This window comes from Arachis ipaensis, chromosome B8 (genome assembly GCF_059453495.1).
Source record: "Arachis ipaensis isolate K30076 ecotype BB chromosome B8, ASM5945349v1, whole genome shotgun sequence".
Classification (NCBI taxonomy): domain Eukaryota; kingdom Viridiplantae; phylum Streptophyta; class Magnoliopsida; order Fabales; family Fabaceae; genus Arachis; species Arachis ipaensis.
This window is the reverse complement of record NC_142443.1, coordinates 132,171,430-132,191,408: the sequence shown is the minus strand read 5'-3', so window position 1 is coordinate 132,191,408 and position 19,979 is coordinate 132,171,430. Positions and strand designations below refer to the sequence as shown.

The 19,979-nt window shown below is 39.6% G+C and overlaps 1 protein-coding gene and 1 pseudogene across 1 annotated transcript; both read left to right on the top strand.

Moving 5' to 3' along the window:
* The first annotated feature begins 13,359 nt into the window (after positions 1–13,359).
* Positions 13,360–14,876, top strand: LOC148549887 (uncharacterized; annotated as a pseudogene).
* Positions 14,877–18,405: 3,529 nt separating this feature from the next.
* LOC148549886 (uncharacterized) lies at positions 18,406–19,407 on the top strand. The gene has a single exon (XM_088495830.1). The coding sequence runs from the start codon at positions 18,406–18,408 to the stop codon at positions 19,405–19,407; it is 1,002 nt and encodes a 333-aa protein (XP_088351956.1).
* The last annotated feature ends 572 nt before the right edge of the window (positions 19,408–19,979 follow it).

Here is a 19,979-nt window from a genome sequence, read left to right as displayed (position 1 = left end):
AGAATGAGTGATTGTCCTTCTCCGATCTTTACTGTCCAACCTGAGAGCGGATAGGATCATATGAAATAAATAAAGATTTTGATTCAGAGGCAACGATTTTCAATAATTATGCAAAAGAATTAGATTGCCAAATAAATCATGGAAATAGTCATGATAATGGGTTGGGAATGACAAGGCCTAATAAGGGGATCATAAAACATGCTTGCTGGGTGAGGGAGAAGGCTTGCTGGACTAGGCCAACTGTTGGGCTGCATAACCGGGTTGGGTCTGACCCGCTGCCATCCTCGACCCGGCAGGAACACACACCCATGACCCATGTTCCTGTGCAGACGGCGCCTCCAACGTCCAGCCACGACCACGATGGAACGCGGCACGAGGGGAAGCACGATCCAGGCCGCCCCGAGCTACCATCCTCGACCCAGAAGGATCTCACTCTCATGACTCAGGTTCCTGTGCAGATGGCGCCTTCAAGGTTCGACCACGACCACGATGGAACGCGGCAAGTGGGAGAGCACTAGCCCGGCCGCTCCGAGTCGGAGGTAAGCGGCAAGTCCGATGTGCCATCCCGGGAAGGATGGAGGCAACCAGCAGCGGGTATTGAGCCTGGAAGGTGGACGGAAGTGCGGCGCGGGGTGCGAAACTGGGTGGAGGAGGGCTGCAGACACGGCGGGATGGAGGAAGGTGCACCGGAGGCTGAGGCTGGCGGGTTTGATGAAGGATTGACCCCCGCAGTGGAAGTTACCAGTGAAGAGAATGAACGAACATTGCAGAGAAAGGAGGCGGTCCTGAACTCTGAACCTGTACATGTTCAAGGAACTCCCTGTAACATGAACGCTTTGAGAAGGACGCGAATAGTAGGAGCTACGGGCCAGGGTACTCTTGTTGGCCTGATCAGGAACTGCAATGTACCAGAAGAAGACGGGTAGATTCAGGGACCGGAAGAGGGGGAGATCTTGTTGGATGGATGGAATCAGAACGGAAACGGACAGGAGGAAGAAAGAGCGAATACTGCAGAATCAGGTTCGGTGATGGGAGGTCGTTTAGATGATGGTAGGAAACCAGATCATGAGGAACTGAGGCCGAGTTGGGAAGAGAAAATGGCTGAGAACAAAGTGGCTTGGAAACTAGCTGTGGAGTCAGGAGCACAATGCAGTGATGAGGAGGACATCATGACTATTTTACAAGAGCAGAACGAAGCTATTGCTATGAAACGGCAGCAGGCTAAGCAAAAAGAAAAAGTCCGAAGAAGTCGACCAAAAAACCGTAAACAGGTGTGTAGTAGTTTCACTAAATGATTTTTAGTTCTTGGAATATACGGGGGTTGGGAGGTGATGCAAAGGTTAGTATGCTAAAGACTTTCAAAAATAAGTTTAGGTTGGATATGTTGGGCCTGATAGAAACAAAAAGGAATTAATAAATAAATTTGATGTTGTGCGTATTTGGGGAAGCGACAGAACATGTTGGGAGTCTGTCAGTTATATTGGGACTTCTGGAGGGTTATTGTTAATATGGGATGGAGCGGCTTTTAAACTGTATAACTGCTATAAAGGGGATAGATGGTTGTGTATAGAAGGAGTTGTGGTAAAAGATAACTTTTATTGTGCTATTTGTTTAGTGTATGGACCGTATGAGAGAGATGAGAAGATCTCCATGTGGGAAGAATTGAGTTATATTACAGGATTGTGTCAGGTGCCGGTCTGTTTTTTGGGAGATTTTAATGAAATTATGCATTTGGAGGAAAGAAAAGGAGCGACTACATTACCAGTGTCTGCAGCGGAGTTTAGGACATGGATAAATGATATGGAGCTTATTGACTTGCCACTGAATGACCGAAAGTATACTTGGTTTAGAGGACAGTCGTGTTGTCGTATTGATAGGTGCCTAGTCTCCTTGGGGTGGCTTGATGTGTACCCAGAGACGTGTCTAAGGAGTGGTCCGAGAGGTTTGTCAGATCACTGCCCTTTGGTTATGGAAGATAGCAGAAGAGTTGAGGGTCCAAGACCATTTCGAAGCTTGGACTCATGGTTCACGCACGAAGGGTTCTTGAGAATGGTGAAGGAAGAATGGAAGGAACTAGGTAAAGGAAAATTCTTACAGAAGATGAAAGCACTGTCAGAATCACTACGTAGATGGCATAAGCAGCATTTTGGGGATATGGCTGAGCGGATTAAGAAGCTTGAGGAAGAAATCAGAAAGGTAGATGATATGGTTAGTAGCGGACGGTATGAAGGTACAACAGAGGCTAGGAGGAGGGCATTAGTAAGTTGTTGCAAAAAGTGGTATCTAAGACAGGAGATGCATTGGAAGCAAATGTCAAGATCTCGGCACGCTAATGAGATGGATCGGAACATAAGATACTTCCATAATATAGCTTCGGCGAGAAGAAGAAATAACCGGATTGAGTCGTTGGTGATTAATGGGAGGCTAGTGAGGAATCAAGCAAGAATCAAAATTGCGGTTCGGGACTTTTACAAGTCTCTGTACCACCAGGAAGCGTCCCCAAGGGTGACCTTTAGGGATGGATTAGTTAATCGTTTAAAGAGGGAGGAAACGGAAACCTTAGAGGCATTACCATCAGTAGAGGAAGTGAAGGAGGCAGTTTGGGATTGTGAATCTTCTAAGGCTCCAGGGAGTGACGGGTACAACATGTATTTTATAAAGAAGTGCTGGGATGAGATTGGAACGGAATTCACTGCAGCTGTGATGGGTTTCTTCCAAACAACAAGATTGCCGGCAGAAGCTAATGTCACATGGGTAGCGCTGGCTCCGAAATTCGTTGGGGCTAAGGAGATAAAAGATTTCAGACCTATCAGTATGGTTGGGTATGTCTATAAGGTAATCTCAAAATTGCTGACACGAAGGATGAGGAGTGTTATGCCAGGCTTAGTTGGAGAAACACAGAGTGCCTTTGTGAAGGGGAAAAAGATACATGATGGAGCGTTAATTGCATGTGAAACTGTGCAATGGTTGAAACTGAAGAAGAAGGCATCAGCGATTGTTAAACTTGACTTCCAAAAAGCCTATGACAGAGTCAAATGGTGCTTTGTTGATACTGTGCTAGAGAAGATGAGATTCGGAAGAACATGGAGGGCATGGGTTAGGGAGTGTGTTACCTCGGCTTCTATCTCTATTTTGGTTAATGGGTCACCATCGAAACCATTCAAAATAGAGAGAGGACTACGTCAAGGTGACCCTTTATCGCCGTTTTTGTTTCTTCTAGTGGTGGATGTACTTAACAGGATGATCGGAGAGGCAGCTAGAAATGGTCGAATATCTCCTCTCTTAGTCGGTAGAGATAATATAGAGTTATCACACTTACAATTTGCTGATGACACTATATTATTTTGTCTGCCGGAGGAGGAGACACTGAGGAATTATAAGAGACTACTCAGGTGCTTCGAAATGATGTCTGGCTTGAGCATTAATTTTGAGAAGTCTAACTTGATACCAGTGAATTGCAGCTCGGAGTGGGTTAATCGGATGTGCCAGCTACTAGGTTGTCAAGAGACAGCTCTACCGGTGAGGTTTTTTGGCATTAGCCTAGGAGCAAATCTGCGGTTGGTCAAAACTTGGAAGCCGGTTCTAGATAAGGTGGAAGAAAAACTCAGCTTATGAAAAGCAAAGGTCCTTAGCAAGGCTGGTAAATTGGTACTTATTACGTCGGTAATTAACAGCCTACCTATTTATTACCTGAGTTTGTACAAGATGCCTAATGCGGTGGAACGAAGAATTATATCCTTGCAGAGAAGGTTCTTTTGGGGGAAGGATGATGGTCGACCTGGTATGGCCCTTGTGAAGTGGGAGCTGATCCAGGCACCAAAGAAGGTAGGAGGATTGGGGGTGGGTGATGCGGTGATCCGGAATACAGCCTTACTCTTTAAATGGTGGTGGCGATTCTCTAAGGAGGACTGCCCTCTATGGAAGAAGATTGTATGCTCCTGCAATAGCTTGAACCCAAATCAATTACTATCAACTCAGACATTGCCGAAGAGAGGGGGTCCGTGGAGAGACATATGTCAAGTGCAAATAAGGGAGGAACATGTCAGGCAGAAGATGATTGATGGCCTTGCTATGAAAGTAGGAGATAGAAGATCCACCAGATTTTGGGAGGATACATGGTTGCAAGTGGGGAAGCTGAAAGACTCCTTTCCGAGACTCTTCTTAATTTCAAACAAAAAAGGATCAGTAATTGGGGAGTGTGGATTCTGAGATGGGATAGAGTGGGTTTGGCATTTCCAATGGAGAAGAGAACTACGACAATGGGAGACAAATACACTGAACCAACTGCTTCATGTCTTGCAATCTGTTAGACTAATAGCAGATGTGCAAGATAGAGTGTTGTGAAAATTTGATAAGGAAGAAATTTATTCTACTAATTCATTTGTGCAGGATTTGTAGGAAGAGACTTTGGATGAGGAGCTTCTGAGATACAAGTTCAAGGAGATCTGGAAAGGCCTAGTTCCGCCTCGAGTGGAGTTATTCGCTTGGTTTGTTTTGGTAGGGCGGGTCAATACAAAGGACCGGCTAAGTAGGTTGGGAATCCTACAACAGAATGATGTTTTGTGCATGCTATGTAAGAAAGATGTTGAAAATATACAACATTTATTTATTACTTGTGAGTACTCTTGGCAGGTGTGGTGTGCTTGGATATCAGCGTTTGGACATAAGTGGGTTGCTCCTGGTACTTTGAAAGAGCTTTTTGAGAGTTAGAGATCTGTGCCGATGAGAAAAGAGAGGCGCGCAAGTATTGGCTAATTGGATTCTTCTCAGTTATATGGATTATTTGGTTACGCCGAAATGATGCCATATTTCACAGCAAGATAACAGGAATTGGCGACTGTGTGGAGCAATCATTTTATTATGCTACGGAGTGGTGTTGTAAATAACTCATATTGTTGATGGCTATACCGGAGATGACATAGGAGTTGTTATGACTTTATTGTTCTTGTCTTAATATTACTTTACTCCACTTGAGTGTTGAGCTCTTACTTTCAAAACAAAATAATGTATATAGATTCGGCTCTGCTCATGGCATGGTAATTTAAGTACAAAAAGATGAAATGTAAAATAGAAGGTTCAGGAGTTCTTGTATTGATTTTTCAGCAAAAATTGCTTTTCTTTTTATTGACTTACTTTTATTTATTTATTTATTGAGATTCTACATTTGTTCTCATGACCAGTCTTCTGCTCAATTCTAAATTCCAAAGGGTGTTTTTCATTCTAGAACCTAGTTATTTGTGGCAATAAAAATTGTTGAGTCTATTCTATATATATATATTTTTAAATTATGTTATATTGTATAGCGAATGCGAATATGCTCTATAAAAACTAAAAAGTAAAAAGTATAGTATTCTTTGATTTCTAAACTATAAATATTTTAAATATTAAATCCTAAATCGTAAATTTTAAAATTTAAATTCTAAATTTTAAATTCTAAATTTTAAATTTTAAATCTTAAATTTTAAACTTTAAATATGAACTGTTGATATTAAATATAAGGGTAAACTATAAAAAATGCACTCGAATAACTTTGTCGTTGACAAAGATACACTCGAATTTTGTTATTAACAAAAATATTCTCAAATAATTTAAAAATACGACAAAAATATCCAACATTAAATATGTATTCTCAAAAAATATTTAGATATTAAATTTTAATGCGATATTTTGCAAGTATGATTAAAAAAAAGAGATATTTTTATCCTTAAAATTTGGTAATTTTTCACTAAGTATATATTTTTTTGTGGGTTTTTTTTGTCAACAAACAATAATACTTTTAAAAAATCACAAATAATATATAGTTAGAGAAAATTTACTAAATTTTAAGAATAAAAATATCTAAATTTTTTAATCATACTTATAAAAATTCGTATCAAAATTCAAGTTCTAAAGTATTTTTTGAAAAATACATATTTAATATTGAATATTTTTATCGCGTTTTTAAATTATTTGAAAGTATTTTTGTCGATAAAAAAATTTTAGTATATTTTTGTTAATGACAAAAATATTTCAGTGCATTTTTGATAGTTTACCCTAAATATAATAAATAGAAAAAAAGAAAACTAAGGAGGAGTAAATTTCTCCTAGTGGGCAATTGTGTCTAACTCATCCCAAAGATAAAGCCACTCCACTTGAGAAAGACTATCCCTAGCAGCTTGCTTCGCCATAAGATTTATAGCATTTGTAGTGCGTTGAATAAGCGTTATATTTGCAATCCATAATAAAAGCCAATTATCTGTAACATGCTAGTCGTTCTTCCTCCTCACCAACTCATCATACCCATTTCTTGCTGAATACGTCTTAGATGAATTCGATTTTCAGAACCATTCAGCTTCCTCATCTAACTGCCTATTTAGATCAAAACTTAATTTGATCTCTTCAGAAGTGACATGTACCCCGTAAACTCGGAACCAATATCAATATGAAAACCGACCAAATAATCCGGAGATAATAACGCAGAACTCAACCACAACTTGGTTACAGTTTCACACAAGTTAAACACCATCTCTAAGCCGTTATCAACAACAACAGCACTCACGATCCAACCGAAAAGATCGGAACAAATAAAGGGAAGCTAACACTTCACTCACCTATATAAACAAACCAGATAGCTCAGGAGAAGGTAAGTCACAAATACATTGTTAAGTAAAGAAATTAACTAAATTAATTAGTGATGACAAAGATTATTTTTGGGAAAATAAATAATTAGTGTTGATTAATTATAATTGCATATTACTAATTATTTATAAAACTGCTGCAGGCCAAAATCTGATTTACAGCCCAAATGAAAGGGAAAATAAAACAAGGGTAATGGGTTAATGAAATAAACAAAGTCCAAAAGGATTCAAAGCTGAGAAATCAAAACGGGCCAAGCTAATGGATACCCGATCCAAGCCCGAATTGATTTCAATTCCCTCCATCTTGCTCCAACCAAAGCAACATTCCTCTCCTCTCTAATCAAGTCAAATCAAGACTTCAGAAAAAGTAAGAAAGAGAAAGAGAAGAAAAGCTTCCTCCATAAGCCAGTAACCAAAGAAGCAAGAAAGAGAAAATCTAAGCTTGAAGCACAGAAGCTAAAGCAGAAAATCTAATCCAAATCAAGCTTAGGTTAAAGATAATCCATCTCATCTTGCTTGCATCAAATCTTCTTCCCTTCTTCCCAACTCTCTGCTCTATCTGAAAATGGCATTCAAGGAAAAGTTGTTCTCTGCCCTATTCTGCTTCACATCTACGGTCACAAGTGATACTTGGGGACCAAGTAGTTTTTCAATGGCTAAGATCAAGTTGACCATAAGAAGATTTCTATTGTTACTGCTTTGTGGCTTTCGGTCAAAATGAGGAAGTCAGAGGGAAAGTTTCTTCTCTAAGGATTAAGGTGAAAAAGTGAATCTGTGAGTTGGTGAAGCTCAAGGCTCAAGATGTTGACCTTGGAAGAAGAACCCAGCAACATGCAAGGAGATAAAAGAAGCTTGCTGTTCATTCAGAAGGTAAGGAGAAAAAACCAGAGTGTGAAAATAGTGTTCTGTAAAGAAGTTCCTCTACTTGGATAATGCTTTCTTTCAAAGAAGCATTCGGCCAATACTGAAGAACTCAAGCTGAGGTTTGCAAATCTGGTTTTGCATATAGCGAAGAGGCTGTTGATGAAGTCAATCTCCTTCATGTTTTACAGATTGTAATTTACTTTTCAATGTTTATCTTTCTGTAATTTCTTGAGAGAAAAGGCATTGTGAGAAATCTCAAGTAAAAGCCATGAGTGGAAAAAGGCTGAGTGATACACTTGAGAGAAAAGCCTAGAGTTAGTTTCAGATTTCTTTAGGTGTGTTTATGTCTTGTATCTTGTACCTGTGAAGTATCCCTTTCTTAGTTGGGTTAGCACTAAGAGGATTAGTTAGGTATTAGCATAGCCAATGTCAAGTTAGGTTAGAACTTGAGAGTGAAAGGATTGGGTCAATCCTATGAAATTGGTGTATGTAATACTGTTAACTATAGTGAAATTCTTCCATAGTTGTGGAGGAGACTGGATGTAGGTTGCATAGCACAAAGCAACTGAACCAGGATACACGCTGGTGTTAGCTTTTCTCTTCTCTGCTGAGTTCTATTTTATGATATTCATGAGACAAAAATAAATTGTCTCATAAATTTCCGCTGCTAAGTTCAAACAGAACCTGAATTGATAGTTTACTTTAAAAGGGTAATAACAGCAACTTAAAAGGAAGGCATAGATTCAACCCCCCTTCTCTAAGCCTACCACAACCTTCAATTGGTATCAGAGCTAAGGTCTCAAGAATCAAGCTTAACCGCTTGGAGCAAAGATCCAATGGCGAACAATCTGGGCACAACCACAGTTGCCTACACCCTCACTGAAGGCCAGTCAGACAACCGGCCACCTTTCTTCAACGGGAAGAACTACTCCTACTGGAAAGAAAGGATAAGGATTTTCATCCAATCCATTGACTACAACATATGGAAGATTGTTGTGAGCGGTCCCAAGATCCCAACAAAAACAAGTGCTGATGGAGTGGTGACTCCAAAAGAAGAAGCTGAATGGAATGAAGATGACAAGAAGAAGATAGAGCTGAATGCTAAAGCAATCAACCTTCTTCACTGTGCTACCAGCTTTGAAGAGTACCGGAAGGTGTCTAGATGCAAGACAGCCAAAGAAATCTGGAAAAAACTCCAGGTTACACACGAAGGCACCAAACAAGTAAAAGAAACGAGGATTGATATGCTGTGAAAAGAGTACAAGATGTTTAGCATGAAGGATGGAGAAAGCATTGATGAAGTGTTTGAGAGATTCTCAATCATAATCAACAACCTTGATGCTATGGGTACAAACTATGCAGAACAATCCTTGGTGAGAAAACTCCTTAGAAGCCTCACAAAAGAATGGAAAAACACAGCCACTGTCCTAACCGAGAGTAACAACATAAGTCCCATAACCTATGATGAGATGAGAGGAAAACTCCTTGCCTATGAAGCCACACACACAAACACAGACTCAAAGAAAAAGGGAATAGCCCTTAAGTCACAAATAGAACCGAAAGAGAGTGAGTCTAGTGATGGTATTTCAGATGACGAACTTTTGTTTTTTGCTAGGAGATTTAGAAGGATGATGAAGAATACACAAATGAAGCTGAGCCTTCACCAAGAACTGGTCCGAGTTCAAACCGGCCAGGTTTGGGTTACATTTCGAAAAATGAGGCTGCCTTCAAGAAACCATTTTTTTACAACAAAACCTCATTTTCGAAAGGTAAAGATGTTCAAAAAAATTCTGGTGAAAATGCTTTTGCAAAGAGGAATAACTTTAATAAAAATCAGTCTGTCAAAAGAAATGTATCTCCTCCAAAAACTAGAAAATTTCATAACTTTAATAATTTCAAGCAATATAACTCACATCAGTTTCAGCAACACACACCAGAAAATCATTGTGTTAATTGCAAGAAATTTGGTCACTCATATGCACAATGCTTCATTGAAAAGAGAGTTGTAGGAAACAAAGTCTACAATGTTGTTTGTGATTTCAATGCACTTGGGCAACCAAGATGGATTAACTTCAAAGGATCCAAATTAATTTGGATACCTAAGGCTACTTGAAACTCATCATGCAGATTTGCCTAGCATCCAAGAACAAAAAGGACATGTGGTACATGGATAGTGGATGTTCAAGGCACATGACTGGAAGGTCAACCTACTTCATCAAACTAAATAAGTATGATGGAGGTTTTGTGACCTTTGGAGATGATGGTAAAGGTAAAATCATTGCTGTTAGAAAAGTAGGTAATGAGCAATCTACTTTCATTGATGATGTACTTTTGGTATGTGGTTTAAAGCACAATCTTTTGAGTATAAGTCAGCTGTGTGATTTAGGATATTTAGTTGTTTTCAAAAGGCTTGAATGATGTGTTGTTAATGAAAAGACAAATGAAGTGATGTTTGTTGCCAAGCGTTTCAATAATATGTATGGACTTACTCTTGATGAACTAAAGAATCAAAATGTAGCTTGTCTTCACTCTAAAGAATCTGAAAAGTGGTTATGGCACAAGAGATTGAGCCATGCAAGTATGTTTCAAATAAACAAACTTGTAAAGAAAGAATTAGTAAGAGGTCTTCCTTTGATAAAGTTTGACAAAGACATCACTTGTGATGCTTTCCAAATGGGAAAACAAACAAAAAGTTCTTTTAAACCAAAGGAAGACATCTCTACTAAAAGACCACTTGAGTTGCTACACATTGATTTATTTGGTCCAACAAGAACTCAAAGCCTAGGTGGTAAACATTATGGTTTAATAATTGTGGATGACTATACTAGGTTTGGTTGGGTTTTATTTTTTGCACACAAAAATGAAGCCTTTTCGGCCTTTGAACCTTTTTGCAAGAAAATTCAAAATGAAAAGGATTTGAAAATCTCTTCTATAAGAAGTGATCATGGAACTGAATTTGAAAATAATTTGTTTGAATCCTTTTGTGAGGAATTTGGAATATCTCACAACTTCTCTTGTCCAAGAACACCACAACAAAATGGTGTTGTGGAAAGAAGAAATAGAAGCATACAAGAGATGACAAGAGCTATGCTTTGTGAGAGTAATGTTCCAAAATTCCTTTGGGCTGAAGCGATTAACACAGCTTGCCACATTTTAAATAGAACAATCATAAGGAAATTTTTGAAGAAAACCCCTTATGAACTTTGGAAAGGCTACCCACCAAACTTAGATTACTTGCATATTTTTGGATGCAAATGTTTTGTTTTAAATAACAAAAAAAATTTGGGAAAATTTGATCCAAAGGCTTATAAGTGTTTGTTTGTAGGATATTCCACAACTAGTAAAGCATATAGGGTTTATCATCAAGATGCTAGAATTATTGAAGAGTCCATACATGTTACATTTTGTGATACTAACTTGGTACAAGGCATTTTGGAAGATTGTGATGCAGGAAATCAAGCTCAAAAGGAAGATGAAACTGCTCAAAATCAGGAAAAAGAAAATTCTGGACAAGCTGAACCAGAAACTACAAATGCTGAAAATTCAAGAGACAATTCCATTTTGTCTCATGAATCTGAAGAAAATTCTGCAGCCAGCAGCGCCCAGAATCCCTTGGTGAATGAATCTGCCTCCAAGTCCACCAGACCTCGTGAATGGAGATTCTTGAAGAATTATCCTGAGGAATTTGTCATTGGGGATGTCTCTCATGGAGTGCAAACAAGGTCTTCCACTAGAAAGGCAAATGAAGGATCAAACATTGCCCTTCTTTCACAAATAGAGCCTCAAAACGTCAAGGAAGCACAGTGACCCCTCTTGGATTAAAGCTATGGAGGATGAGCTTCTTGAGTTTGAAAAGAACCAAGTATGGACTTTGGTTCCAAGACCAAGTGGAAAGAAAGTGACCGGCACCAAGTGGATATTTCGGAACAAGTTGGGAGAAGATGGTAGCATTGCAAGAAACAAGGCAAGGCTAGTGGCTCAAGGATATGATCAAGAAGAAGGAATAGACTTTGATGAATCCTTTGCCCCTGTTGCACGAATGGAAGCCATAATACTTCTCTTAGCTTATACTGCATATTGTGGTTTTAAATTATATCAAATGGATGTGAAATGTGCATTTTTGAATGGAGTGATAGATAGAGAAGTATATGTGGAGCAGCCTCCTGGTTTTGAAAATAAAGAGCATTTTGATCATGTTTTCAAATATGGTTTAAGACATGCTCCTAGAGCTTGGTATGAGAGACTTAGTTCTTTTCTTTTGAAAAATGGCTTTTTAAGAGACACCACTGACACAACTCTATTCATCAAGAACTCTAATGATTCTTTTATTCTAGTCCAAATATATGTTGAAGACATTATTTTTGGATCAGCAAATGAATCCCTTTGTTCTGAATTTGGAAAATTCATGACAAGTGAGTTTGACATGAGTATGATGGGTGAACTTAATTTCTTCCTTGGGCTGCAAATTAAACAAACTGAAAAAGGTATTTTCATTCATCAAGAGAAGTATGCCAAGGAATTAGTTAAGAAATTTGGTATGGAAAATGCCAAACCCATGGGAACTCCCATGCATCCTAATTCTAAATTAGATAAGGGAGAAACTGAGAAAGATGTTGATGAGACTAGGTATAGAAGAATGATTGGTTCCCTTATGTACTTAACTTCCTCTAGGCCCGATATTGTGCAAAGTGTTGGATTGTGTTCTAGGTTCCAATCCAAACCAAAAGAGTCACATCTTTCTGCAGTCAAGAGGATCATTAGATATGTTCATGGCACATCCAATTTTGGTCTTTGGTATCCTAAGATTGATGATTTTTCTATAGTTGGCTATTGTGATGCAGATTTTGCTGGTGATAGAGTTGATAGAATGAGCACTTCTGGTTTATGTTGCTTTCTTGGAAAGTCCTTAAACGTTTGGTCAAGCAAGAAGCAACCAACAGTGGCCTTATCCACTGCAGAGGCTGAGTATATAGCTGCTTCTTCTTGTTGTTCTCAGCTTTTATGGTTAAAAACACAGCTTGCTGATTACAAATTGAATGCTGAAAATATTCCCTTAATGTGTGATAATATGAGTGCCATTAATATTTCTAAAAATCCAGTTTTGCACTCTAGGACTAAGCATATTGAAGTGAAATTTCACTCAATAAGAGAACATGTCCAAAAGGGGGATATTAGTATTCAATTTGTTAAATCGGAGGAGCAATTAGCAGATATTTTTACAAAACCATTAGCTGAGGATAGATTCTGCATGCTTAGGACTTGTCTAGGAATTTTGAGCTATGTTTCTTTATTTGAAAAATGCTGATGTATTTGCTGGAGCTTTTTGTCTCATAAACAGGCATGGGACAATTCTGGGCAGGTGATGAACATTTCCCTCAAGTCAGCGTGTTCTGGGCTTGTTTCAAATGAACCTCAATCTGGGCCAACCTCAATATGCAGATCAAGAGTGGTCCAAATGTGTTTCATTAAATTCATACCACTTCAAGGCCCAAATATGAATGTTACAATCTTGTTTGTTATTTTTGATGACTTGTGTGTTTCAGTTTTCAAGAAGGTTTTCACTAAATGTTTTGTGGCCCAAAAGGTTTTCAAGTGGATTTAATTTTGGCCCAAAAAGTGTTTCAGGTTAATTTTGTTGTTTTTCAATTTTTTAAAATTAACTTCCTATTTTAATTTTAAATCAAATAAAACCTTTCTTGTATGAGGTCATGTCTTTTCAAGTCTTTTCAAATGGTGATGCAGTTGCATGGTTTTAGAAATTTGCTTTTGGGTACGGTTACCAACACTCCCTCTCTTCCCTCCATAACTCCTTCTTTATCCCTTCGGTTTTCACCACTACCCACATTACTCTCTTTCTTCTTAAATCAAAAACCACCAAATGAGGAAGAAAACCATAGCACACAAGCCTCCTAGAGAAAAGGTGTATAAACTTCCATCCAAACCCTCCACTCGCTCCCAAGACCGAACCTTCACACTTTCACCGTCTCCCCCTACCTCTCCTCCACGCACGATTCCCATGGCGCGAACCAAGACCACTCCAAGGTACCCTGCTCCTGCCAAGCCGACGCCACCACCTAAGACGACACCCTCCAAACCAAGCTCTTCGAAACCTGGCTCATCCAAGGGGAAGCGTCCTGCTGTTGAAGAACCTGTTCCTGAGACAGCAAAACCTAAGTCAAGGTCTGTCCCTGTTCGATCACAAAGAGGTAACCCTCATCGCCCTCTCAAATCTGTTAGAGAACCAAACATTGATCCTTTTGCTCACAAATCACACTACATGACATCTCACTCAGACTTTAACCCCATCGTTTCAAATCTGCCATGAACCACGATTTTTATGAGGGAGTTATTCAGTATCGTACTCTATGTCCATCTTTTCTGGCTGATTTACCTGATTTGAAAAAGAAAGGTTTTCCTTTTGTTGAAAATTTGGAATTTTTAGACTGGAATCATCTTTTCAAAATCAAAAAACCTGTATATCCTCAGTTGGTCAAAGAACTTTATGCAAACATGACTTACCATGAAGGAAGTGTGCATTCGTATGTTAAGGGCAGAGACATTATCTTGAATAATGAAACTATCAGTGACTCCTTGAAGTACACTGATGTTGGGCCGTGTGCTTATACTTCTGTAAAGTGGGATGATGGGGTTGGTATCTCTTACCAAGATGCTTTGGCTCACATTTGTGAACATGTTTCCTTAATTGATGGCATCACACCCACTCACAAAGCCCTAGGATATGAACGTGCTCAGTTGCACCGAATTGTTAATCACATCTTGATTCCTCAAAGTGGTTCATATCAAAGGGTCTCTTACACGGTCACACTTGTTTTGTATGTCCTAATCACTAAAACAGAAATCTCTTTTGCCTACTTGATGGCTAGATACATGTTTGATTCTGTTCGAAGTATAAAAGATAAAGCACTACCTTATGGCATGTTTTTAACTTGCATATTTGAGAATTTTGGTGTTGACCTGTCAAATGAGGATTATGAAAACAGACATTCATACCTAAAAGGGGGTGGTTCAGTGAAACAACAAAAAAGACCAACTAGATCTGAGAGAGTGGTTCTAGATGATGATGATGAAGAGTTCATTCCTGATGACTCTCCTCCTCCTTCCACCGAGGGTACTTCCATATCAACTGGAAAGAAATCCGCTTTGCTGAATGTGGTCAAGGATGTCGCTCAAGAGTTTGTTTCCCAATCAAATCACTTGATTGCCATGAGCAAGGAACAAAGGAAAATAGCTAGCAAGCATGAGAACTTTCTGAAGAAATCAAGGGATAGGGTGGCTGTGCTTATGACCTTCATTGATAACCTTCACAATGATGAAGACATTGCCACTGATGTTGAAGAGGAAGCTGCTTCGGAGGGGAATGGTTCTGACGCCTAGGATTTGTCTCATAAAAACTACAGCTGCTGTTCTCTTTTTGTCTCATGAATTTTGCTTCTTTAGCTACTTTTGAACTGTTTTATTTTGGATAACTGTAATAACTCTAGATATTGCGGCACCTATGGTAGTTTAGTTAGCTATTTAGACTGTGCACTGACCTTTCTTGCAGGGTTTATTGTGATATTTTTGTGGATCTTGCTTATTCTCAACCCTTGATGACAAAAGGGGGAGTAATAGGAGCAATGGCTGGCAGATTACTGTCTGTTTTTTTTAGGACTTTGTTTGACTGCTGCAGATTTTAAAAGCTTGATTTGAAAATGTTGTGAACTGTTGTGAATGAGGTTGGAAACTTGCTTTATATGTTGCTATCTTGACCATGACCCTGTTGTGTTAAAGCTTTATTTTGGCCATTAAAACTATCACTGTTTGCTATATTTCTGGTTAGTACATAGCATCTGTTTGGTTCTATAAAAGCATATGTAAACAGGAAAGAAGAGAAGAGCATAAACCCAGGGAGAGCAAATCTTGAAAAGGAAAGGGGGAGCAACATAAAAGCAAATGACAAAAATCAAAGGGAGTTTCTAAACCTTACTCAAACTCATTTCTTTTGCTTATTGCTTAAATCATGTTTGTCATCAAGGGGGAGATTGTTGAGTTAAGAAATTAACTAAATTAATTAGTGATGACAAACATTATTTTTGGAAAAATAAATAATTAGTGTTGATTAATTATAATTGCATATTACTAATTATTTATAAAACTGCTGCAGGCCAAAATCTGATTTACAGCCCAAATGGAAGGGAAAATAAAACAAGGGTAATGGGTTAATGAAATAAACAAAGCCCAAAAGGATTTAAAGCTGAGAAATCAAAACGGGCCAAGCTAATGGATACCCGATCCAAGCCCGAATTGATTTCAATTCCCTCCATCTTGCTCCAACCAAAGCAACGTTCCTCTCCTCTCTAATAAAGTCAAATCAAGACTTCAGAAAAAGTAAAAAAGAGAAAGAGAAGAAAAGCTTCCTCCATAAGCCAGTAACCAAAGAAGCAAGAAAGAGAAAATCTAAGCTTGAAGCACAGAAGCTAAAGCAGAAAATCTAATCCAAATCAAGCTTAGGTTAAAGGTAGTCCATCTCATCTTGCTTGCATCAAATCTTCTTCCCTTCTTCCCAACTCTTTGCTCTATCCGAAAATGGCATTCAAGGGAAAGTTGTTCTCTGCCCTATTCTGCTTCACATCTACGGTCACAAGTGATACTTGGGGACCAAGTAGTTTTTCAATGGCTAAGATCAAGTTGACCATAAGAAGATTTCTATTGTTACTGCTTTGTGGCTTTCGGTCAAGATGAGAAAGTCAGAGAGAAAGTTTCTTCTCTAAGGATTAAGGTGAAAAAGTGAATCTGTGAGTTGGTGAAGCTCAAGGCTCAAGGTGTTGACCTTGGAAGAAGAACCCAGCAACATGCAAGGAGATAAAAGAAGCTTGCTGTTCATTCAGAAGGTAAGGAGAAAAAACCAGAGTGTGAGAACAGTGTTCTGTAAAGAAGTTCCTCTACTTGGATAATGCTTTCTTTCAAAGAAGCATTCGGCCAATACTGAAGAACTCAAGCTGAGGTTTGCAAATCTGGTTTTGCATATAGCGAAGAGGCTGTTGATGAAGTCAATCTCCTTCATGTTTTACAGATTGTAATTTACTTTTCAATGTTTATCTTTCTGTAATTTCTTGAGAGAAAAGGCATTGTGAGAAATCTCAAGTAAAAGCCATGAGTGGAAAAAGGCTGAGTGATACACTTGAGAGAAAAGCCTAGAGTTAGTTTCAGATTTCTTTAGGTGTGTTTATGTCTTGTATCTTGTACCTGTGAAGTATCACTTTCTTAGTTGGGTTAGCACTAAGAGGATTAGTTAGGTAATAACAACAACTTAAAAGGAAGGCATAGATTCAACCCCCCTTCTCTAAGCCTACCACAACCTTCATACATCTCACTCTCTCATTCGTATTGTTTTCTTAACATCTTGTACTGACTTGAGCGTTGGAGTGCTTTTTGCAAGTACTCTTGCCGCTGTATTTCGCATTGCCGAGGTTCTTCCACTATTCTCTCCAAGACGACGTATAGCTCTTCCCGTAGCCGAGCAGTCATGGAAGGAGTCTTATACCTCGGTTGAACTCGGATGGAACATTTGGCGTCCACCGTGGGGCCTTGGTCCATCTAACCCCACTATTTCCTTTACCTAGCTTTTTATTCTTCTCTTTTACAGGATCTCCGATCCTCAAGTATGGCTGATAATGGAGTCCATCAACCCATGCAAGCGGAGCTTCTAGCTTAGATTGCTGAGCTCCAGGCGGAAGTCCGAAGGATAGCCGAACTGTCCGTCCATAACAATGCCGGAAAGAACGAGGAAGGGAACTCCAAAGGCTCAGCTCAAACTCACGTAGACCCATTGAGCATCAATCCGCCAAAAGAGAAGATGACCTTAGACAACCCATTCTCCGAAGAGATCACCAGCTTTCAGATGCCAAAAAATTTCGTGCTACCTACCACTCTTGAGCCATACAAGGGGATTGGTGACCCCCGTGCTCATGTTAAAAAAATTCTAATCCATGATGTTTTTTAATGGCGCTAACAATGAACCTGTACTTTGTCGAGCCTTTCCTACTTATCTTGATAGTGCTGCACTACTTTGGTTTTCTAAATTGTCTACAGGTTCGATCTCCTCATTTGAAGAGTTGGCGAGGTCCTTCATCGACTACTTCGCAGCTTCGAGGATATACGTACATGGATCAGATTACCTTGGCACCATCAGATAAGGACAACACGAAAGCCTAAAGGAATACATGACTCAATTTGCTGAAGCAACCATGGAAATACCAGATCTAGACCCAGCAGTCCACCTGCATGCCCTTAAGGCCGGCCTCCGACCCGGTAAGTTCCGGAAAACCATCACGGTGACTAAACCAAAACTACTGGAGGAGTTCCGAGAAAGAGCAGCTGGACAAATGGAGATCGAAGAACTCCGGGAGGCTGAAAGAACGGACAAAAAACCACATAGGAAAGAAGAAGATAAGACTATAAGATCACCAAACAATAAGGAACCAAGGAAGCCATTCAAATTCACCCCAAAATTTGACAATTATACCCGATTCAACACAAAGAGAGAAAAAATAATCAAAGAGATTCTCAACGCCAAAATAATAAAACCTTCAACCCGAGCAGGAAGTTATCAGGATCAACGATTTGTAGACAAGAGCAAACACTGTGCTTTCCATCAGAAGTATGGGCACACGACGGACGAATGCGTAATCGCCAAAGACTTATTAGAAAGGTTAGCCGGCAAGGCCTCTTGGATAAATATGTCGAAGGACGAAGAAGCAAGGAAAACATTCGAGACCGAGAAGAGCTCCAACGAACCTCAGACGACAAGGACGACAATAGATGGTCCAAAACTAATCCACCAAAGGGGATCATAAACTGCATATCCGGAGGATTCGCCGGAGGAGGCGTGACAAACGCGGCACGCAAACGAAGTTACCGAGCAATGCTGGCAATCGAAGGAACAGTACCACAAAGTAACAAGGATACAACCGATCTCAAAATCACCTTCAGCCAGGCTGACATATCTTCAAACATCCCGAACCTAGACGATCCAGTGGTGATTTCCATCCAAACAGGCGAGCTATTGGTAAGAAAAGTCCTTTTGGACCCAAATAGTAGTGCATATGTTATTTTTTATTCTACATTTCAAAAAATGAAACTATCTAAAAAAGCCATGCAACCTTCATCCGGAGAACTGATAGGATTCTCCGGAGAAAGGGTCCTAATTAAAGGCTATATATGGCTAAAAAAGACAATGGGAGACACCCCATTGTCACGGACCATTGACATCCAATATCTTATAGTCGACTGTCCCAGTCCTTACAATATTATCCTCAGAAGACCTACTCTGAACATGTTCAGAGCAGTAGTGTCTACCTTACATTTATGTGTTAAGTTTCAGGCACAAAACGGCAAAATAGCAACACTCCACTCAGACCGCCAACAAGCTCGGCAGTGTTACAATGCAAGCCTAAAAACATCCGACGCGAGACAAAAATATCAACAAGAGGTCAAGGCTATCCACAGCACGGACGAAATACTATCCCTAGCAGAGCTCAACCCTCGGGAGGACACCCAAGAAAGACCTCAGCCAGCGGACGAACTCCAAAAAGTTCCCCTGACATCAAAACCAGGACAATTCACCTACATCAGCCTAGCCCTTCAAGGACAAGAGCAATTGGAACTTATAAAGGTACTACAAGACAAAATCGATCTATTTGCCTGGACCTCGACAGATATGTCAGGAATAGACCCAAACATCATTTGCCACAAACTCGCCATTGACAGAACGATCCGACCTGTAGCTCAAAAGAAAAGGAACCTCGGGGCGAAAAAAGGAAAGGCAGCTCTAGAGGAAACTAAGAAGCTACTCAGTGCCGACTTCATCAAAGAAATCTGCTTCACCACGTGGCTCTCGAACGTGATAATGGTAAGAAAGAATTAAGGTAAATGGCGCATGTGCGTTGACTTTACAAACCTCAACAAGGCATGTCCAAAAGACACCTACCCACTGCCATGTATTGACAAACTGGTAGATAATGCTTCAGGGTTCAAAAGCTTAAGCTTCATGGATGCATACTCTGGTTACAACCAGATCCTTATGCATCCAGAAGACCAGAGCAAAACAGCTTTCATAATTGAACATGGAAGTTTTTGTTATAGAGTAATGTCATTTGGTCTAAAGAATGTAGGTGCAACATATCAGCGACTAATGGACAAGGTATTCCACCAACAAATAGGTCGGAATATGGAGATCTACGTGGATGACATGGTTGCCAAGACTACACCAGAAAGATCGCACTGTGATGACCTCAAGGAAATATTCAATCAGATCCGACCATATAATATGAGACTCAATCCAATTTCGAAGTACAAGGAGGAAAGTTCCTCGGCTTCATACTGACTTCACGGGGAATCGAAGCAAACCCTGAAAAATGTGAAGCGCTACTTAATATGGCAAGTCCGAAAATAATTAAGGAAGTACAACAACTGGCAGGGAGAGTAGCCGCCTTGTCA